Source organism: Protopterus annectens, chromosome 3.part0 (assembly GCF_019279795.1).
Source record: "Protopterus annectens isolate FY-2018-M chromosome 3.part0, PAN1.0, whole genome shotgun sequence".
Lineage (NCBI taxonomy): Eukaryota > Metazoa > Chordata > Ceratodontiformes > Protopteridae > Protopterus > Protopterus annectens.
Window position 1 is genome coordinate 1870411259 of NC_056731.1, and position 23598 is coordinate 1870434856.

General features: G+C 43.2%; 1 protein-coding gene across 2 annotated transcripts in view; it reads left to right on the forward strand.

The window, feature by feature from the left end:
* The window catches only part of LOC122797136 (serum paraoxonase/arylesterase 2-like), a 695627-nt gene that overhangs the window by 468325 nt on the left and 203704 nt on the right, over positions 1 to 23598 (forward strand). For both annotated transcript variants that reach the window (XM_044065936.1, XR_006364032.1), the window contains exon 3: positions 8358 to 8413. In XM_044065936.1, coding sequence (XP_043921871.1) covers positions 8358 to 8413 — 56 coding nt within the window. The remainder of the gene's footprint in view (positions 1 to 8357; positions 8414 to 23598) is intronic.

Here is a 23598-nt window from a genome sequence, read left to right on the forward strand (position 1 = left end):
TGCACCACTTTTTGGTGGAGGGGGGCAAGCTCCTTCTCAGACACTTGAAGTCAGTAAACTGTTAGCACAAATCAAATTATATTGTAAAGCAGTAATGTTTTGCAATGATCTGCCAAAGTCTACAGCACTGGAAATAACATCAGTAGGCAAAAGCATGCATCTGTTAGCAGGAGCGGCCTTAGGTCAACTGGTGCCCTAGGCAAAAGGGCTCCACAGCGCCCCCACCGCACCAGCCAGTGCCCCCATTCTGGTCTACCTACACCAAATAAATACAGGAAAAGTGCCCCTACTTAGGCAACATGCCTAAGGCCGGCTATGTCCGTTAGTCTGATCCTCACACAAATTGCCTGAGCCTGGTAACATTCATGTATTGCTGAAGATATCTTCAGTCTGAAGAAATGTTCTCTTGCTAAATTACTGTACTGCTTTACTGAATAAAAACTGATGGAGCATTTCTTCTGGGTGCCTGGGTCTAGCAGTTAGCACAAAGGACACCTCTGACTTGTTAGTGATGTGCTGCTTCTTTAAAGAGTACGTGATCTGAATCTTTCCACCTTCATTTGCTTAGTGTGTGACCTTGAACAGGTAACTTAACGCGATGGTGCTTTGTGGCAGTTGGGGCTGGTAATAACATTTTGGGAGCCCTCAGCAAATGTCAAGTTAGGGGCCCCTGGGCACTTCCAGCCTAAGTATCAGCCTGCCATCCCTCCTATGCACCGTTTTAGTTTATGCTGCAAACTTTTAGGAATAATACACACAAACTGACCTGTAACTACAATGTTACTTTACAACAGGCTTATATACTACTGCACTATGTTGGCCCATCTCACAAAGGGACATTATCAATTACTGGCATTTAGATGCAACAATGATACATTACAACAACTCTGTGTACAGGGCTGGATTTAGGTGAAAAGCACCCATATGCTCTGCCTACTGTTTCAGCCCCCCTCCCAAGCACACACATCTTCCAGTGCTCGCCTTTGTTTCTCCCCATCTTGAGCTCCCCACACCATGCACATTAGTTTTATCTTCCATTTTCTCTTCAGCTTTTTCAAGTAGCCATAACTTTTGTATATGCTCTGAAATGCTTTTCAAGTTTTTTTTATATGACCTTTTCATCCAGTGATGGCTTGAACAGAAATTATGATTAAGGAAAGAATTTCATTGTTGCTTTTCAGCTTTGGTTTTCCTTGCATCCTTTAAACACACCTTTCCTGACCAAGAATGCACAGTAATAACCATTTGGGAAATAGCTCAATTAAGCCGGTGCCCCCCAAAGTCGTAGGGATTATATATGCTCTGGGATGCACTTTAGAGCGTTTTCCCAACCTTTTAATCCAACAGTGACCTAAACAAAAACACGAGTAAGAAAAATAATTTGTTTTTTTTTTTAATTGTTTTTATTTCAGTGAAGACATACGTTGTGTCCAGGCCTTAATGTCCAAAATGTGACAAAATTGTAGCTCACAATATACTATTAAGCCAACTGTTGTGAGGATACACAGATACTGTTTGGGAATACTTCCTGCCTCCCTAATCCCCCCAAAAGGACAGTCACTGCCTATGCATCCCCTCTTGTGTTAGATTGGGATGAAAGCAGAGGTGCTGATACCCACAGTCATGTATTTCAAGTGACTGCTGAATACATATACATACATAACATGCCTCCTCATATCTCAACCCCAACACCCAAAGGCAGTCACCTATATAAATGCCTGATGTGTGGTTGTGAGGAAAGTGAAAAGTAATGCTTGCAGTAATGCACTATGCTTTGTTGCTCCTAGGCAGTAATACTGCCCCTACAGAAGCTAAAGGAACTTTCTTTGTACACTTCTGAGGTTTGATTGAAAAGTGTAAGAAACAATGACTACACAATCCACAGCCCACCATATAACCTACTTCCAGCTGTCCAAAAAATGCATGCTGATGTTAAATGTGTTGTTCTAGCAACTTTCGAGTGAATTAGAGTAATATTTAAAATGTGTTCCTCATTTTGAACCTTTATTCTGCTATTATTTTGGCACTGAGCAGAATTCTTCAGCAAAGACATTGAGAGTTGCAGTATGTGGTGCTCTGCTAGTATTTATAAAACTCCCTGAAAGAGGAGCCATCCCTGAAAATCAGAAGCATTAGCTCTTCTTAATATCCATGGTTTGCACTGAGATCAGACAGTCTGGGCTGCTGAACTCTCTAGTGCTTAGCTTGGTCACTGTGGGTTGCTGATCTCTCTAGTGCTTACCTTGGTCAGTTTGGGCTACTGATCTCTCTAGTGCTTACCTTGGTTACTGTGGGCTGCTGATCTCTCTAGTGCTTACCTTGGTCACTCTGGGCTGCTGATCTCTCTAGTGCTTACCTTGGTCACTCTGGGCTGCTGATCTCTCTAGTGCTTACCTTGGTCACTCTGGGCTACTGATCTCTCTAGTGCTTACCTTGGTCACTCTGGGCTGCTTATCTCTCTAGTGCTTACCTTGGTCACTCTGGGCTGCTTATCTCTCTAGTGCTTACCTTGGTCACTCTGGGCTGCTGATCTCTAGTGCTTACCTTGGTCACTCTGGGCTGCTGATCTCTCTAGTGCTTACCTTGGTCACTCTGGGCTGCTGATCTCTCTAGTGCTTACCTTGGTCACTCTGGGCTGCTGATCTCTCTAGTGCTTACCTTGGTCACTCTGGGCTGCTGATCTCTCTAGTGCTTACCTTGGTCACTCTGGGCTGCTGATCTCTCTAGTGCTTACCTTGGTCACTCTGGGCCGCTGATCTCTCTAGTGCTTACCTTGGTCACTGTGGCCTACTGATAGTGCTTGCCTTGGTCACTCTGGGCTACTGATCTCTCTAGTGCTTACCTTGGTCACTGTGGGCTGCTGATCTCTCTAGTGCTTGCCTTGGTCACTCTGGGCTGCTGATCTCTCTAGTGCTTACCTTGGTCACTGTGGCCTACTGATAGTGCTTGCCTTGGTCACTCTGGGCTGCTGATCTCTTTCTAGTGCTTACCTTGGTCACTGTGGCCTACTGATAGTGCTTGCCTTGGTCACTCTGGGCTACTGATCTCTCTAGTGCTTACCTTGGTCACTCTGTGGTCACTCTGGGCTGCTGATTTCTCTAGTGCTTACCTCGGTCACTCTGTGGTCACTCTGGGCTGCTGAACTCTCTAGTGCTTACCTTGGTCACTCTGTGGTCACTCTGGGCTGCTGATCTCTCTAGTGCTTACCTTGGTCACTCTGTGGTCACTCTGGGCTGCTGATCTCTCTAGTGCTTACCTTGGTCACTCTGTGGTCACTCTGGGCTGCTGATCTCTCTAGTGCTTACCTTGGTCACTGTGGGCCGCTGATCTCTCTGGTGCTTACCTTGGTCACTGTGGCCTACTGATAGTGCTTGCCTTGGTCACTCTGGGCTACTGATCTCTCTAGTGCTTACCTTGGTCACTCTGTGCTGCTGATCTCTCTAGTGCTTACCTTGGTCACTCTGTGGTCACTGGGCTGCTGATCTCTCTAGTGCTTACCTTGGTCACTCTGTGGTCACTCTGGGCCACTGATCTCTCTAGTGCTTACCTTGGTCACTCTGTGGTCACTCTGGGCTGCTGATCTCGCTAGTGCTTACCTTGCTCATGTTCATTATCATCTTTATCCTAACCGGGTTATATCACAGTCCTGTTCAGGTTAGAGTGTAATCAAAAATTAACACATTTTTTTCTCCAACCAAAAGCAGCTTTGTGGGGCCCCCACATAGTCAGGGATGATGCCCCCCCCCTGTAGCCACAGGTGTTGTAGATACTTAAAGTTGGCTATGTTTTTAGTCTAAGTGGAGAGGGTGTCTAACAGTCCTTAAATAAGCCAGGGGCATTATGTCAGTGGTAAAATATTTAATGGAATTGTGAAGCCTGTTACTTAAAAACACTGTTACTATAACTGGAGATCTTTGAATTTTGAAGGAGATGTAAAAAGAGTTATTACCCACCTGATTTATTAAGTATACAAGACTGCTGTACTAGCTTTTGCCAGTTTGACAGACATGTTACAAAATATCAGGATAAGATAACTTGTTGTAGTTGGGTGCCCCCAGCGACCGCAGGGATCGCTGGTGCCTAAAGCTGGCTATGGTGGCAGTTATTTAGGTGGGCTATGTGTCCTGGACTGCATGCTTATTAACTACCTATAAACCTAGAGGGTCTTTTCCCAGCTGGTCTAAGCCCAGTCATCAGTGTAGCATAAATTATGTATTTACATATGCATCATTTCTGTATTTACAGTTTACTTCCTTTATTCTGTAATTTCCATATTACAGGAGGTATTACAGAAGGAGATGTGGATACTCTACAAAAGGGCCTTACAGAAACAGATGCTTGGTGCCAGAGCCATGGGCTCAAGCTCAATGCCAAGAAATGTATAGTTATCCCCTATGGGAAAATGCATGTACCCATGAATTACCACATAGGTGACAGTGCACTAAACACCGAAAGTGTGATAAGAGACTTAGGGACACAGGTGAACAGTGGTCTCACCTTCGATAACCACTTCACCACAACAGTCAGGAAATCCTTCTATGTGGCACACCTCATCACTAAGGGCTTTTCATCCAGAAAAAAAGAGGTCATTGTCCCACTGTACTCATCCCTCATTAGACCCATTATAGAATACAATGCCCCATTTGGTATGTACCTCTCAAGACATCTAGAATAAATGGAAAGGCCACAGAAATACCTCACTAAAAGAATCACAGGCCTAAAGCAGATGCCCTATGCTGACCACCTTGAAAAACTCCAGCTATACTCTTGTCGCATATTGTCTACACTAAGGCGATCTCTGCTTAACATGCAAGGCTATGTCAAACCCAGAACTATTGGACATGCTACACTTAAAGAAATCCCAATCCCTCAGAGCCACACGCCCCAGGGATCTAAACCTTGTCATCATAATAAACAAAACATGCTGGAGGGATAGGATGTTCATCGTGCATTACAGCTGCAGTAGTTACATATGGGAATTCCAAAGTCTTGGTCAAAGACACAGCCGACGCCATCTTCTCCAGTCTTTTTGGCCAGCTCCTGAATACGAAAAATTTTGGAACCATCTTTTCTTGCCTCAGACCGATGTCAAAAAAGTTAATAATTGTATTTCAGAAAGCGAAGAAAAAAGGACAGGGGCTGGTTCTCAGTGAGGACCGCTGGTTCTTGATCCCTATCCCAAACTCACAAATGTGGATAGATCTACATCCACCCATGGTGTTTTAGGCCTTCATTCATCTTCTCCATCCATCCCTTACAAAAAAAAAAAATCAGCTAAACTTTTCTAGGCTGCTGCCACACAAGGCCGAGACCTGGGAAATGGCTGAAGACCTGATCACTCTTATCAGAGGCTCACAGGCCCCTCGGACAAGAAGAGACCCAGGAGAGGAGGATTCTCCTCCTTCTGACCAAGAATCCATTTTATCAGAACATTCTGATGCTGAAGAACAATCTTATTCACCTTTTGAGGATTGGATGCAGAGCAGTCCATTCCCTCTGTATCCCCTTTTCATTTGGGAAACTTTACACTCCTTGCGAGAGCACTTCCATTAGGAGGCCAAGACTTTTCAGACTGTTACCTCAGCATAGACCTTTGGCTATTCCTCCTGTTTTGGAGGTTTTGGATGATGTATAGAGGCCTGTTTAAATCCTGATTCTCTGCCTCCTGCACCTGTTAAGGATAGGTATTACAGAGTTCCTAATTCTCATCAGTTCCTCTATAAAGGCCATAATGCAGACCCTGAAACTATTTCTCAAGGCCCCTAAGGAGGAATCTAGATCACTAGAGAGCCTTAAACTGCCAGTTCCATATGATTAGATATCAGCAATTTCTGTTATCACAATTAAAAACAAAATGTCACAACCTGAACAACCTGATTTAAAAGAGTTACAGGATATGATGATAGTGCTGAGAAGTGGTGGCAAAGCACACCTTACAAAATGGTTATGATGCACTTGAAGCCTCCAGCAGATCAGCCGCCACTGGAGCAGTCATTCACAGACATGCATGGAAATCTTCCAGATCAGGTGAAAGCAAAATTCTGGATGCACCATTACATAAGGATGTTCTTTTTGGTGGTAATGCTGAGGATATTTAAGCTTTCTTACAGGTTCAGCCACCAAGGTTCAGCAGGAATTGGCCATCAAAAACTGGTCCTTTCAGCAGTACAGAAAGCAGACTCAATGACTCCCTCATTCCATCCAAGCAGAATTCAACTGGCAGCAGCACTGGGAGAAAAAAACTGGCACTATTGCAAACAATTGGCATATTGTCACAACAGACAAATGGATTCTGGACATAATAAACAGAGGCTACAAATTTCATTTCCACACTCTTCCAAAAATGAGAGGCATGCAAAACTACCACAAAATCAAATGCAGGTTCAAATCACTATTCTCTGGGATACACCATCAACAAGGAGAAATCAAAACTAACACCCTCTCAGAAAATTACCTTCCTGGGTGCCAACTTGACACAACACCCAGAGGAGGGCTTACCCTAACGAAAAACAAGGGCAAACTATCTCATTATTTCAAAATACTTGCAAAAGTACCAGGCTTACTGCAAGGAAAATCCTGCAGGCTCTGGGATTCATGGCATCTTGCATTCTTCTAATCCCATGTGCAAAGCTGCACATGAGGAAACTTCAATGGTACCTAAAAATCTATGGTCTCAACACAGTCACAGCTTAGAAGTGAGATTCCATAATTCCCTTCTAACAAAGGAAGAACAGACAACACCACAGTAATGTGGTACATAAACAAACAAGGAGGGACTCCATTCATACCCTTTGTGCAGATTACCCATGACTCTTGAATCTAGCTCTGAAAGACAAATAGACTCCAGGCCTCCAGGCCTACCAGGAATGGGAAACACACTGGCAGACACACTGAGCAGACATGACACAGACCCACACCCACGAATGGAAACATCCACAGGTATTGCAGATTGTTGTTGATGGGAAAAGCCAGACATAGACCTATTTGCCTCCCCAAAAATCATCAATTGGCTTGGAAAGTGGGCCCTCTCATTCATCATGACAACACGGTCCAGTTTATGCATTCACCACTACCCCTCTGCTGCCCAAGGTGCTTTTGAGGATGATACTGATTGCTCCAGATTGGCCGAGACAACATGGTATCCACTATTGAGGGAGGAGCCACACACACCCTCCTGGGCCCTGCCTCTAACACCTCACTGCTGACGCAAAACAACAAAAAAAACTCTTCACAGTCAGCTGAAAACTCTCGAAGTCTAGCATGGGAAAATTCCTTAACATCATCGGCACTAAAACAACCAGTACCAGCTTGGGACCTTAACTATGTACTGGAAAAATTGACATTGCCTCCCTTTGAACCAGCTGGCCATTCCTCATATTCCATCAGGACAGGGTTTCCCCTGCGTACTACCCTTCCTTTATGCCCTAAGTAGTATCTAGACAGAACCAAGCCATTCAGAAAATCAGATCAACTCTTAGTTTGAGTTCTGTACATACCTTCACAAAACATTACCATCTGCCTTTATACTCCAGAACCAGAGCAGGCTTTGCCACTGCAGTGAACATAGTACAGTTTTGTACCTACCATAAAATGTAGATGTTCGGGGCTATTACAGCTGCAGTTCAGGTTTCCTCCCTCTCTTTCCCTCTTGGTAAAACACCTGGGGTTTGAAATATACCTGCTGACTGCTGACTACTTATCCTGCTATGTTTACATCTACATTTATGGTAGGTACAAAACTGTACTTTCCTGGCCCAGAGACTCCACAGACTCTGGAATAGACTGCCCATACATGTCAAGCAGAGCGCCTCTTTGGTCCTCTTCAGAAGGAACCTTGATGACTGAATGGGAGAAAGGAAATTCACCCCGGGGATCACGTCCGGCACCCTGCTAGACAGGGGTCCAGGGAAGTAAATAGTGTGGGAAGAAATAGCCAGGGAATTGCTATGGCTAGGCTTGTATAGGCCCTAGGGCTAATAGCCTAGTACCAACCTATGACCACAATGTCTGTCATGTAGCTGGCTCCATATACAAGTGGAGGAGTCATGACTTCAGGCATGTAGGCTAATCTATAAAGCGGTCTAAACTGATTGAGCAAGCAACATATACACAACTTAAATATATTCTTGTGATGTCTTGGTTGTGGCAGTAGGATTGCTAAATACCTGCAAAATGTATATCTGTGAACACTAAAGGAGAGGTAATATTAACAAATAAATCTGTAGTAGACGCAACCTGCAAGGCGTGCCTGCAGAGATCATGATACAGAACAACCACAATAAGTTAATGTCTCAGCTAAGTCCCTTTAGTTATATTAAGTACTAATTTTCTATTGTTTTGCTTTCTTTATATTATAGACTATGGGTCTGAGGACGTTGTGATCCTTCCCAATGGCCTAGCATTCATTAGCTCTGTAAGTATTTTAATTTCTATCTGTTTTTTGACGTGCAAGAAATTGTAGATCCACATTGTAAAACCAATGCTTTGAACATACACGTGTTGAAGGTGAATCAATATGTATACAATCTAAGAATATTTATCTAACATGTTATTGTTCATACTGTAGAAATAAAGGACACCACCAAAAAACCAAAATAACTCGAATACTGTAGACAATGCAGTAAAATAATCCAGACACCCACTTAGCGTTTTCATCCACTTTTAATTCAACTGGACTTCATCAGAAACAGTCACCCATCACACAGACCAATAAATACAAAATTTCAAAAGTCACATGATAAGTCAAAATTTAAAGACGTCTCAGTGTAAAATCACATTAATACATAACTGCAAATACCAATACCAGTATAACAATACCTTGAAAGAAACGTTCTGTAAAAAATACTTATTTGCAAATATTATAAATAGATCAATAAATCTCAGATTTCCTTGTTGTTAACTGGAAGGTTATTTTAGGCAATCCAGATTTAGTTAAGACACTGGGAGACAAACCATTGATCACTTATAAAAAGACAGTCAATATTAAATCCATTCTTGAAAGTGACAGCAGAGATTATAAGTTGAAAGCTGACAACCCAGGCACTTACCCATGCGGACAGTGTCGACAATGTAGATTCATTATGGGTTCATCTTCTATTGAATTTAAACATATTAATAGGACATTTTGGGCTAAGGGGCACTACACTTGCCAGACATCAAATGTGGTGTATGTGGCTGTCTGTAATTCTTATTTCTATGTAGGAAAAAACATTAGAGCTTTACATAGGAGGGTTTATGAACACACCTTGGCTATTAAGAAAAAAGACCCTTCTAATGCCCTAGGCAGACATTCATTGACTTGTGTTGATAGTAAGAAATTTTCTTTTTATGTTTTGGAGCAAGGAGACGCTAGTTTATTTAGTGACAATTTTAAGATAATTTTAGAATGCCGTGGAAGTCTTTGGCAAATTTTATTGGTGAGGTCTCAATGAGATGGTCAACATCAAGTGCTTTTTACAGGCACAAAAACTTTGACATTTCATTTCTATTATTTATTTCAGAGTTCTTGATCTATTTATAATATTTGCCAGTAAGTATGTGTTACACATACAGTTTCTTTCACGGTATTGTTATACTGATGTTAGTATTTGCAGTGATGTATTAATGTGAGTTTACACTGAGATGTGTCTACATTTTGAATGATTTGTTATATGACTTTTGGAAGTTTATATTTATTGGTTTGTGTGATGGGTGACTTTGTTTCTGAGTGTTCGAGTCCGTATGTTTTTGTTCATCTTTTAGTTTAGTGCATTTACTTTAATATTACTTCGCATTGTCACTGTCACTTTCATTAGGTAGACTCGTTTACATGGAGAAAGTTGTTTTTGCTGTTTACAAATTGTGAGTGAGGTACATTTACAAGGTTACTGCCATTTTCCTATGATTTAACAGATGAGGCTTCTGTTTATGTTTGTTTATTTAACATTTGTTTGCCTGAGTAAAGCACCAATGCAGATTACCTGGTTTCACTACGGCCAGGTGTGTACAAGGCATTGAACAATTTATACAACAGCAGCAGATATTCGAAGCAATGGACAATGAACTAATATGAAAGACATAACTTTCTGAAATACAGACCCTGCATCCTTCCCACAGTAAGAGTCAGCGTTAACATACTCTCACTGCACCAACTGATAGGTTAGCACAGCAGTGATAATATATGCTGAGGATCTCGGGCCTGCAAACGTTTATCACATATAAGTGAGAAGGACTGGGACATTAGGTGTGCCATATACTGTAAACCTTGCAGTGCCTACAGTCGAGATGAAGCCAAAAGCAATGTTGGGACAAAATCAGAGGTGGATTTCATGGTTCCTCCTATAAACTTAGAAAGTCAGAAGTATAACTGCTTCTGCACTACCACGGATCTACTGAAGATTATAAAACTGTGGCATTTACTACTGACTTTAATCATCTATGATTTTATGAGGGCTGAAACAAGGAGGCATTGGGGACTTTGTCATAACACAGGTATAGGTATGGGTGTGTTTGTCTGTGTGTGTGTGTCTGTGTGTGTGTCTGTCTCTGTGTGTGTGTCTGTCTCTGTGTGTGTGTCTGTCTCTGTGTGTGTGTGTGTCTGTCTCTGTGTCTGCCTCTGTCTCTGTCTGCCTCTGTCTCTGTGTCTGCCTCTGTCTCTGTGTCTGCCTCTGTCTCTGTGTCTGTCTCTGTCTCTGTGTCTGTCTCTGTCTCTGTGTCTGTCTCTGTCTCTGTGTCTGTCTCTGTCTCTGTGTGTGTCTGTGTATTGTATCTAGGAGAGTAAATGAGGGAGTACCTGCAGTAACGCAATGTGACTGCTGTGATGAAAGGAGGTACTACCAGCACAGCTAACTGGAATTTTGTAAATAATTATATGTCATTTGTAAATATCAAACTAATTTATACAACATGCTTGTGTTACAAATGTATTAGAACTGTATGTCATGTATATATATCAAACTGCTTTGTACAGATGTTTGTGTTGAAAATGTATTTGTAAAGTACTTGTGCTTAAAATGTATCCACAGTGTGCCTTACTGGAAGAGAACAGAAATGTACATGCACTGTTGTAACTGTTTAAATGTATATGTTAGCAGAGAAAACTGGAGGGTTAACTTCAGTCCTGCAAAGTGTAGAAAAATATTGGAAATTAAATCACTTTATAGGCTAGGTCATAAAGAAGCTATCTCTCAGGTTTCAATGCAGCTAGAGACACAGTCTGTACTAGGAAGTTTTCTGTATTGTCTTTGGGGTGAACTAATTGCTACTCTGGAGGCATGAAGGAATGCAGTTCTAAGATTTCCAGCAGCTGCCAAAGATCTGACCAAAAACCCTTGTCTGTGTATTTTTACAGGTAGATGCTAAATGCTCCCAGCTGCCAGCAATATGGGTTTTGCCTGGGAACTAGAAGTCATGTGACCAGAAATGATGTCATTCTGCAAGCTATCCCAGAAGTAGTATTTTATATATTATTTTGAGAAGTCTCAGTGAGATGGAGCATTCTGCATTCTGTCTTGGACCTGACAACAACAAGAACTATTAACCACATCTGCCTTGGTCTATGAAGTAGGTTTCTAAGGAACAGTATAATTATCTTAGATTCAGTCAGGAATATGGTGAAGCTTAGTTCAGATATTTTTCTTTATTTGTCTGAGCCTGCCCTGCAATGTTTTAAATATTTCCTGTGATTCTGAACTTTGATGTCACAGTGAATATATATTTAGTATTGTCTTGTTTGTTTATTATTTATTACATATACTTAAACCTTTCACTGTGGCTGATCTTTGTAGAGATATTTAAGTTTTGAGAGTACTTGCATATTTGGTGACACTGTGTGAACGACTCCTAATAGCCTTGCTCTTGGTCAAACTACCATTTGTATTAATATTAATATTACACAGTAAAATGGGTTGCCCTTTGTTAAGGACCTTAAGGTAGCTGGCAGGAGGGATGTGACTGGCAGTGGTAACTACCTTATAGTCTGGGCAGAAGGGGGCATAGCTAGTAAACCTGTGTCAGCCTTTCCCAGGGGTGTGTGTGTGTGTGTGTGTCAGCTACTTGGACAGGGACACAAAGTGTTGGTTGGACAGAGAAGGTGCTGGAGGTCTTGGCTTGGTCACTCAACTGAGATCTCAACTCTATAGCTGGGCCAGTGGGGAGTCTTACTGGGGATATGGAGGAAGAGGCAGAAACCAGCCCTAGACTGATTGTGGTCTCTGTGTGCTCTTAAGGGAAATTGCACTTGATGCCAAGAGCTGCATCTGGAAATAATGTGTGTACCTGTTATCCTCCCAGTGAATACCTCACAGTTGCCAGTGGTGAAGAGTGAGGCTCCTTCCTTACTGGTCCAGTGGTGGGTCATCGCAACTGCCACCAGTGTTAACTACCACAGCAAAGTGCTGATCTGTACTCATGGTAGCGAATTGTAGTTCGGAAGCATGTAAATTAGCCAATAATGTGGTCTTTCCCACTTCTGAATTGCAACATAATGCATCTCAGAAATGGGGCCTTTTTACTGCAGTCCTTAATGTGTGCAGTGTGATTCTTTCTGAATCCTTGGGATACACGTTGTCTCCATGTAGATAAGATGTCAACATTTAATTTTAATTCTATGTAAACTAAACACTTTTTATTATGAATGACAGAGATTCCTAGAGTTCTGAGGCAAATACAGAAGCTAGTGTCAGCAACATGCTGCTGGAGTGTGGATTCTGATGGGGAAGTGACGCTAGGACCATCTTGGTGTTACGTGACTAAAGTATAAGAACAATAGTTTTATGAGTTTGAATATGAGTAAGCCTGGAGGTAGTTGAGGGCATTGTTTTACATGTAGACATTTGGCTTTTGCTATTGTAAGACAATGGTACTCCCATTCAAGAGTTTGGTTGGTAAATCAGCATATGGTTGCCAAATGTTTCTAGGTTAAATAAACCTTTCTTTGAGGCAGCAAAAATAATAGGTAAAGCACATTCTCATTGTAAATGGAACATCTCTTTCTCAGTTGTACTTCTGGTAGAGTTTTGTGTAGCAGAAGACTTTTTGGATAATTCTAGAATGTATTGCATTGATATGGTGCTGTAAAATCTAAGTGCTGGCTGAGTCCATACTTATAGATAGTGAAGGTAGATAGCTGTGTCACTCTTCCTTATTGCAAGTAATGTGACAGTACATAGACAGGTTCCAAATGTCATAGCTTTTGTTTTATTTTTCCTAGTATTTAGTTTCAGCTGCATTTTCTGAAGCCATTTGGAGAGAAGAGATGGCCCTTTTTGTTTTTTCATTGGCTGTCGTGTCTGATGTGGAAGGGATTAGATCTGTCTGTATGCATATTGCCTGCACATAGGATGATTGGCAGTTGCTGCAATTCATTAGCAGGAAGTCTGTTAATAAACACTGAGAAGCGAGAAGTGTTTTATCCCCCAAGTCCTCAGCTCTGTACGTTTTACTCTTTTGTTTTATGTCACTTTGGTCTATTTCCAGGAAGACCCACTGCTGACTTTAAGTGCCCATTACTATTCGGGGCAAGTTCGTAGGTTCGTACTAGGCTATGTGCCCTAGGGCATTTATAAGCCTAGCCAGAGTGTGTGTGGCTTTCACCACCCCTTAGGATGAGAATACTACTCCCATTTAGGGTTTAGTTTGCTGTGCCTCTGTCTAGTAGTGACACAGAGATGACCCCCGGGGTAAACCTACGATCTCCCATCCACTCGTCAAGATTTCTCTTGAATAGAGTTAGTGAGGGGCTCTGCCTAACATGGATTGGGATTCTGTTCCAGAGTGTAGGGAGCCTCTGGGTTATGAATCTGTCCCTCCAGCACGTCCTGTTTATTTCTGTGTTGAGGTTTAAGTCTCTTGCTCTCGTGGCTCTGATGGATTTGGATTTTCTGAGATGGAGCATGTCCATTAATTCCGGATTGGACATGGCCTTGTACGTCAGGCACAGGTCACCTCTGAGTAGGCGGTATGCGACTGAATAGAGCTGGAGCTTTTTCAGTCGGGCAGCATATGACATATGTTTAAGACCCTTTATCCTCTTGGTGAGGAACTTTTGGGGTCTTTACAACTGCTGCAGGTGTCGGGTAAGATACATCCCAAATGGGGCATTGTACTCAATCATTGGCCTGATAAGAGAAGAGTACAGGTGCACAATGACCTCTCTTGATCTAGATGTGAAACCCTTCATGATAAGGTGGGCAATATAGAAGGTCTTCCTAACCACTTTGGCAATGTGAGTGTCAAATGAGAGGTTACTGTCAACCTGGGTCCCTAGGTCCCTGATTACCTCTTCCATACTTAATGGATTACCACCTATGTGGTAATTTGTGGGTACCTTGTTTTTCCCAAAGGGTATGACTGTACATTTTTTGGCATTCAGCTTAAGGCCATGGCTCTGGCACCAATTATCCATTTCTATGAGGCTTCTCTGAAGGATGTTTGTGTCCGCTGGAGTATCAATTATGGCGCCCAGTTTGCAGTCATCTGCGAACTTTGTCAGCCACAGTCCTCCTATGTTTGCCTGTACCTCGGAAAAATAAATGCCGAACAAGAGGGGTCCCAGGACTGAGCCCTGTGGGACACCGCTTGTGACTGGCTTAGAGTCTGACATAGCTCCAGCAACTCTGACCCTGTGGGTTCTGTCCTTGAGCCAGTTTGCAACCCATCTCGTGACATATGGGTTTACATTTAAGCTGGTGAGTTTGTTTATGATGCCCGAGTGGGGTATTGTGTCAAAGGCTTTTGCAAGGTCAAGGTAGGCTGTGTGAACTGCCTTACCCTCATCAATGGCCTTAGTGACTGTTTCAAAAAAGTCGACCAAGTTCAAAAGGCAGGATCTGCCCTTGACAAAGCCAAATTGAGTAGGATTCAATGTCTGTAGGTCCCCAATGTCTTTGTTTATGAGTTCCATAATGATCTTCTCCATAGCTTTGCAGACCAGGCTCGTCAAGCTTATGGGGCGGTAATTTCCAGGGTCCGTAGAAGCACCGCCTTTGTGAAGTGGGACCACTGTTGCCGTATGCCACTCTTTGGGTATGTATCCTGTAGTAAGGCTAAGATTAAACAGCAGCCTTATGTGTGGGTTTAGTTCCTCTTGGAGTTCATGTAGCACACAGCCCGGGACACCGTCCGGTCCTATTGATGCTGTGTTTTTAGCTTTAGAGAGGGCGGCTCTCACCTGGGCATCTGAGATGTTAGGGAGGCTACACTCTGCTGGGATAGTTATTTCTCCTTTTGGGGGGGAGGGGGAGGAGAAATTTGCACTGAACCTGTCTGCCAGAATGTTGGCAACGTCAGTGGGTTGTGTATTTTGTGTCATTTTGGACTAACTCTGAGCATATCTGGGAGTTTCCACCCAGATTTCTAACATGGCTAAAGAAGGCCTTGTGATGGTCTTTTGTGTCTTTTGCGATTTTTCTCTCAAAGTTGGCCTTGGATGATTTTATGAGTGATCGTAGTTTTTTGCTAGCACTGATCAGAGATGCCTTCCCTTTTAGGGATTTTGCTCTGTCATGTAGTAGCTTCCTCCTTCTGTTGTAAAGTTTGTTTATGGCTGGGGTCCACCAGACCGGGCGCCTGCCTTTGGGGGAATGGGTCTTGGTTTTATTTGGGATTGCATGATCCATGCATTCTTGAAGGTGCCCGTAGAAGGCATTTGTAAAGGATTCAGCAGTGTGGGTTGTGGTTTCCACTGGCCCAGGGACCTTGAAGGATACCACTTCAGTCTTAAGAAGTGTGAAGTTGGCTTTTGAGAAGTTCTTCACTGTGGTCTTTTGTGCAGGGGTGGGGCGGGATGTGGATTTCCAGTGAGATTAATTTATGGTCTGATCTTACCAATGAGGGATATACTTCCGGTGTGGAGCATTTTGTCCCCATGTTTGTGATGATCAGGTCTAGTATATTGTCTCCTCTTGTGGGAATGGTGACTAGTTGTTCCATCACATTTGAGTTTATGAATTCTAGGAACCTTTGGGGGCTAGGGTGTTGGAGCTTGAGTAATGTTCCCAGTCTATGTTTGGGTAGTTGAAGTCTCCCAATATGATGGTATTTGGAGAGACATTCATACTCTCCAGTGCCTTCAGGAAGGCTGTGTGGGGTTCCTGAGTTTGAGAGGGTGGTCTGTAGCATGCTACAAACTATAAGGCAGTTTTGCCTATGGTTAGTTGCACCTGGATGGTCTCCGATGCTTCGTGCATTGCCACTAACCTGGAGGTGTGGGTATCTTTGATGAATATGGATACTCCCCCCTCCTTTTGTGGTTTGGTCCAAGTTTTGGGGCCAGAAAGCATGATATGAGGTAAAACCTGATAGTGCTGGGGTGCTCTCAGGAGCCTTGAACCAGGTTTCAGTCACTGCACAGACATCGATGTTCTCCATACTGAGGAGGGCTTCAAGGGCATGCATCTTGAGGTTTAGACTTCTGGCATTGAGCAGCATTACCCTTAGTTTTTTTCCACTTGTGTTTTCTAGGGAGGTAGGTTTGTCATTTGAGCCTTGCCTAAAAAGGCACTATGGGGGTGGCAAGAGCCTTGGCCAATATCCGGAAACCCAGGGGTGACAGGTGCAAGCCATCCCTTGCGAAGCAGCGTGGCTTGTCGAGCATGTCATCCCAAGCAGACAGACATTGGATCTCCTTAGAATGACACCAGTAATTAAGCCAATTGTTAAAACTGATCATTTTGTCTTTGTACTGTGGCATCATTCTTGGTGAGGGCAAGATGCTGCTCAAGGTCAGGGTCATACCGGCCTGGGCTACATAATCAGAGAGCTCCTCTATGTCTCTTTTCATGTAGTCCAGGGAGGTACGTCTCAGGTCGTTCACAGCGGCATGTACAATGACTGAGTCATATTTGTACTTGCTGTAGAGTGACCTGAGTGTTTGTGTTATGTGGCAGATTCTAGCTCCCGACAGGCAGCTTACTGTGACCTTTTCCTTGTTCAGTCTGGTGAGCAGGCGTCAGTGTGTCTGACTATGGAGTCACCTATTACAAGTGTGTCTGGCATGTTGTTTGGCCTTAAGGGCTGTGACTGTTTAGCACACTGACTTTGTGAACTATGTGTTGCATGTGCTATGTCTTGAGGTGGCGGTTGCTTGGGTGTCTGCTTTGGAGGCCTCTGTTGTTTTGGTAGATTTTTAATCAGCGCCTCCGAGTATGTTTTGTGTGTTTATTTGTTTGGTTTGCAGTTGTGATAGTTCTATGTGAGACTGGGTTTGTGGTGTGCGTGGTTACCTTCTCCTCCTGACTGGTCTTGCCAGTACTGAATTGAGAGAGCTCAGCCTCCAGTTTGGCTATATAGTTGCATCTCTCGCATATATTTGTATTTGTTGGGAGGAGGAGAGGGTTGTCTGTGTACATGAGGCAATTGTAACATTGCCTCAAGATTCCCAGATTCACCAGCTGAACAGGAGAGGACGCCAGCAACTGACCCTTCGACATGCTAGAATAGTGAAAAAGATTGCTGTGTAACTGAGTCAGAAAGGATCTATAGGGAAATGGGTACTCAAGGGAATTTAGGTGAGTAAAGTACTTTCTTTTGTTTAAGAGTGCTTTACCTGTATAAAAATGCTTTAGGAGCAAGTGCTGAGCTTTTCAGTTAGAGTATAGGCTGTTTAGATTGCAAGTAGAGCAGTTCTAAGGGAAAAATTGAAGAGTAGACTTTACAGAGCCAGAAATAGTTTTAAACTTGATTATCCGGCGCTGCCCGATGCTGCTCTATGAGCAACTTTGCGCTAATTCACGCAAAAGCGCTCTAAAGCATGCAAAAACAGGCTTTATAGCAGGGGGTTGAAAAGAGCCAGGAATTGACCCAAAATGGCCAATAAACTACAAGTTGCTGGGCTGGAACCACTCCTCTAGGGACAAATAGGTTGCTCAGTGCTCCCCACTCCCACTGGTGAACAAAGAAGCTTCCTCTTATCCAAATAAGGATATGGATAGCACAGGAACTAAGACAAAGCCCAGAGATCAGCAAAATCTGAAGACTGGACTATTCTAGTTCAGAAAAGTGGGAAAACAAGGATATTTTTTTTTTTTTCTTTTTTTACAGAGACAGAAGAAAAAGATACAGTAGCAAACAGTAAATGCTATAAAACGGCTAGCGCACTTGAGTGTGTTAGCCTAACAATTAAATTAAACAAAAATAACTTTTTAAAGTGCTAACAGTTTAAAATCTACACAGGTACAGTAAAAACAATATGCAGAGCTGTTTTTTAGGTGAAATGCAGTCGAGATGCAGTAATTTAAGCGAAAGCCAGAAAAAATACTTGCTCTGTCCATCACTGGGAAAGGAGAATCCAGACACAGGCAAAATGGCAGCTTTCTACACTGCCTCATGATCATGGGCAAATCCTAGGTCTATTCCCTGCTGGGTGGAGTCTTGGTGCAGGTAAGTCTGTGGGCCACATGCCATCCAAGTGGGTTGGGAGCAGAGCAGCTTGGGAGTGGTCATCATACTATGGCCAACACTAGTGGCTGATGGTCAGATGACTGGTAGCACTCCATAGCCCCATGTGTGCCTTAACCACAGGCACCATCTGTGACTCTTCCACCAATGCTAGAATTACACTCCCAGGCCAATTTGATCTCCCCCCACACACACACCTGTGAAAATGGTGGTGACTGTGCCTCGCCCCCACCCTTCTGATTAATACTGATATGGTAATGTCTAATGCACAGAGTGGCAGTCAGTGCACTGTAATAAATGGTCTGGGTGTATCAGTGCATGTATCAGTTTTGTTCTGTATCTGTTGTATCACGGCCTCTAGTTATGGACCAAGCACCTCCTGTATGCCAATGTCACAATGTACTGCACCCATTTCTGCATTGCATAAGGGCCTGCTAGAACCACATCCTGTAACTCCTCACCTGGCTCATTTTACGATACTGGCACAGATGTGTCAGGCAGTGCTACAGTCTCTCCTTGCTGTAACAGATTTCATTGTGCCATGTTGTATAGCATGGTTTACATTCCAGGTATTTTGCTGTAGGTTTATGGAGCATATAACAGTGTACCGCCAGATGTATACAACCAGCAGAAGTGGGTCATCAGTCCCCAAACACGTCTGACAATGTTTTATGTCTGTGCCAGTGCAGTGTTGTACAGCATTTCTGCCTTCAAGGTTTATGTGACATTACCAGTAACACACAACAGCAAACAACATTGTAAGCAGTTTGTTACCTAGGTTCATGGGATTTGCACCTTCATGGCCTGTAGAGCTGGCAGTGTGCGGACCTACCCAGTAGTTGATTCCATAGAAAGTCCCTTACATGAAATGCTGGTATAGGTTACATATGTGGAAATGATGGGAACTGTTTAAATGGCACATATAGACACTGTATATAATTCATAGTTAGGAATAATGGGAAGTGCCTAAATGATGCATATAGACACTGTATATAATCCTCTGTGTATTGTACACCCCTTGAAAAGTTGATGGAGTGAAGTCATTACATTTGAGATGTTGGGCACCACATGAAGCAGGTGGGACCTTGATATCAGTGCAGGAGCAGTCAGGTGGCCCCAGGACCTCAGGTTAATGGGCATGTCATAGTAGTGTCGGTCTCCTTTGCTAGCTATGGAAACCAAATATGCCCCACCACATACATCACCGTCATGTGTAGGAACACGTGTTTCTGACACCCCTAGCATATCCTCAGTTTGACTCTGAAAAGTGCTCCATCCCCATTGCAAGGATGCTACCTGTACAAATATTTGTCCACTGGAATAATGGACTAATGGGTTGGGAGTGTTGGCATAATGGTTAGGATGCTTACCTCATAGACATAACATACAGGTTTTGATTCTCAACTTTGAGGGGACATTGGCTAGGCTTAAAATGGCCCACAAGGGAATCTAGCTTAGTACTTACCTATGAACCTATGAATAAGCAGTCCATATATCCCACTTGGTCCCTTGTGAGGCTAGCATGTCTCCTAGCTCTCATGTGATGTCACTCTCCCCACATTAGTGGGCAATTATGTCAAAGCCGATCGCTGAGAGACTGCTCTGTAACACAAAGGGTGGTGCCATTCAGCACCATATGCACTGGCTTCTAAAGCAGCCTGTAACGCATGCTGGCCATCTAAAACCTAAAACAATGCTACTCCTATGCCAGCTGTGTGATGCAGAGAGATAAAAGCCCTGACTATGGTACAGGCAACGCAAGTTTGATTAGCAGCTCTGTCTTCTGTAGGAGCAAGTATAGGAGGATGGAGGTGTGCAGCTGCTGATGGCTCACCTCTGCTAGGGTGAGGGAGGCTGCTATAGCTTGGCAGTAGGGTGACACCTAGTGGGAGCACTGGACACCCTTGCAGTACGGGCCTAAGGAGCATTTGTTGCCATAGTACCATCTCATAAGCCAAGAAGATTGTGCATGTAGAGGCAGGTTCCTCTCTGAAGGCAGCATGCAGAGGACTTTAGCAAGCCACTTAAAGTAAGGTGGTGTGGTTCACCGCTGGAGAGGGTTAGCCACTCTACAGCATCAGCAAGATAAGCTGGTGTCTACCACCTGACTCTCACCACTGAGGGAATGTAGGGGCTGATGGGGCTTCGTATACAAGAACATATGACCTGTAGTGGTCACACAATCTGGAAATGCCCAGCCCCCTGCCTGTGCAGAACAAATGGATTGATTGGGTGCAGACAAAGTAGCAGAGGGTGATGTCCTGCTGAGAAGTTATTAAAAAAAATGGGCAATGGCACTTCACTGTATCTTACCTTACAGAATCACCTTTTCACAGAGAAATGATGGTGTTCACATAAGTTGATTGAAGCAACTTATCCCACAGATTCATTTGCATACTTGATGACTTTCAATAGCATGTTGACACTCATTTGTATGTTTTGTGGTCACTCATTTGTATGTTTTGTGGTCATCTGTAAAGATATGCATACCTCAGTTTTTTTGAGTTAGATTGGTTTTGCTAAGTGTTTCTGAATCGCCCATCCTTGCACTTTGCTGCTCATTGCACTGCTTCCCTTAATGCAGTGTGCTGTTTGTTTCTGAATACCCCTGATCGCCCATCCTTGCACTTTGCTGCTCATTGCACTGCTTCCCTTAATGCAGTGTGCTGTTTGTTTCTGAATACCCCTGATCGCCCATCCTTGCACTTTGCTGCTCATTGCACTGCTTCCCTTAATGCAGTGTGCTGTTTGTTTCTGAATACCCCTGATCGCCCATCCTTGCACTTTGCTGCTCATTGCACTGCTTCCCTTAATGCAGTGTGCTGTTTGTTTCTGAATATGGGGTATATTGCCCATCCTTGCACTTTGCTGCTCATTGCACTGCTTCCCTTAATGCAGTGTGCTGTTTGTTTCTGAATACCCCTGATCGCCCATCCTTGCACTTTGCTGCTCATTGCACTGCTTCCCTTAATGCAGTGTGCTGTTTGTTTCTGAATACCCCTGATCGCCCATCCTTGCACTTTGCTGCTCATTGCACTGCTTCCCTTAATGCAGTGTGCTGTTTGTTTCTGAATACCACTGTTTACAATTGTGTAGAGCAGGACACACTAGCTTAGTTTACATAGGTGTGGGAATGGGTAGTGCTAACATGATTGATATCCAGGTACGTCTGTCATTTAACCTTGGTAGCTCTACTTCCAAGGTTAAACCTTTCTGAACGAAGCCATAAATGATGGAGGAGGGCAAAGGACTAAAATCAGGCATAATTTTTAAATATCACATTAACTCACTTTTACAAGAATATGTACTTTGTGATCAGTAATTGTGACATTTTAATGTCCAGAATTCTTGATTGTAGTTCTCATCAATTTACCATAAAATGAAAAGAGGTATGTGCTTTCTTATTCTACTGTTTCAAATTTACTTAGAAACAGTGGGTTACAGGTGGGAGATGGGATGGGGTTACAGGTGGGAGATGGGATGGGGTTACAGGTGGGAGATGGGATGGGGCTCTGTCACAACTACTGAGAATATTTTGATTACAGCAGGCTCACTTTTTTGTCGGTAGACCCTAAGTTCTTAGTAGCCAGGTGCATGGTAATTAATTTCAAGGTCAGAACATAGCTTTTTATGAATTAATTTATGAATGAATAGGACATAAGTAAAACAAAGTAATTGCAGGCAGAGCAGTTCAGTGGCTTGAGCCTGAGTGACAGGCCTGCTGTGAAATGAACTGTTTTATTCTAACTGAAGTTCAGTTCATGTTATCTTCTTGCTAAGATTCCCATGGCTGATGAGATGTACAGCAATGTTGGTGACTATGTAGGGGAACGGGATACCCAGTGTAAGTGCTCGCCAAATATCACTGTGATATGGTTAAGTGAACAGCTATGTTTCTCAGTCACAACCTGAGTTTTTTTTTTAACTGCCCCCCCCCCCAACCCCCACACTCACAAAATACAGTATCATCTCTTTTTAGTGAGACAGGTACATGGGGGGGGGATAGGTCGTTAATTCCATTTCTTAAGGTGGGTTATGACTGCCTTATCTCTCCCTGTACCTATTATTTTTTTAAACTGAAACATTTGGGAGATGGGTGTAATGGTACCAGACCCACTCCTAGAAATGGAATTAAAAAAAAAAAAAAAAGCAAACAAGTGATACAGATGACATCAGAATGTCCCCATGTTTACTGTTGCTTGGAAACTTCAGCTCCTCCCTTCTCCATACCTCTCAAAATGATGTGGTAGCTGTCAAACTATACAGCAGCTGTGTCACTTTTACATGTAGGCAGTTAGAGTCCAGCATTGTCCATTGCAGGGTAAGAGTCCAGCATTGTCCATTGCAGGGTAAGAGTCCAGCATTGTCCATTGCAGGGTAAGAGTCCAGCATTGTCCATTGCAGGGTAAGAGTCCAGCATTGTCCATTGCAGGGTAAGAGTCCAGCGTTGTCCATTGCAGGGTAAGAGTCCAGCGTTGTCCATTGCAGGGTAAGAGTCCAGCGTTGTCCATTGCAGGATAAGAGTCCAGCGTTGTCCATTGCAGAGTGTGCAAGAGTCCAGCGTTGTCCATTGCAGAGTGTGCAAGAGTCCAGCGTTGTCCATTGCAGAGTGTGCAAGAGTCCAGCGTTGTCCATTGCAGAGTGTGTAAGCATCCAGTGCTGTCCATTGCCGCTGTGATTTAGAAGCAGAAGGGGGTTGACCAGCATCCTCGTCTCTTTGTCGTTTACCATTAGTCAACATGTTAATGAAGCTTCTTTACTGTCTTGTATTATATGAGAAAACGTTTCCTCACTACTTTTACTTCTAACCACAGACTGGAATAGGAACAACATGTTTTTGGTGGTCTTGACATGGAAGAATCTTCTCTACATTTCAGTTTCAGAATCGGATGGTTTTGCACCTCAAAATATTTCAGAGTTTTCAGTTATTGTGCAACATCTTCTTCTACCAAAGCAGTGTTGTGCTGTTTGTAAGATGCCCTTCCACTCACCATATATGATGTTTTCACTGCTCGAGTTTATGAAGAGGCATCAAAAATGATTGTGTCGAATAATTACCGTTAAAGTATTACAAAACTCCAACATTTATAAGCCACTGTTTAAGTTGTAATATATTACATAAAATTTACAGTACAGTCATGCAGTTACTAAAGCCCAAAAATGTAATAGCCTGTACTTTTTCAGACCGTAGCTCTCAACTGTACAGATTTTCGCAGAACGTCT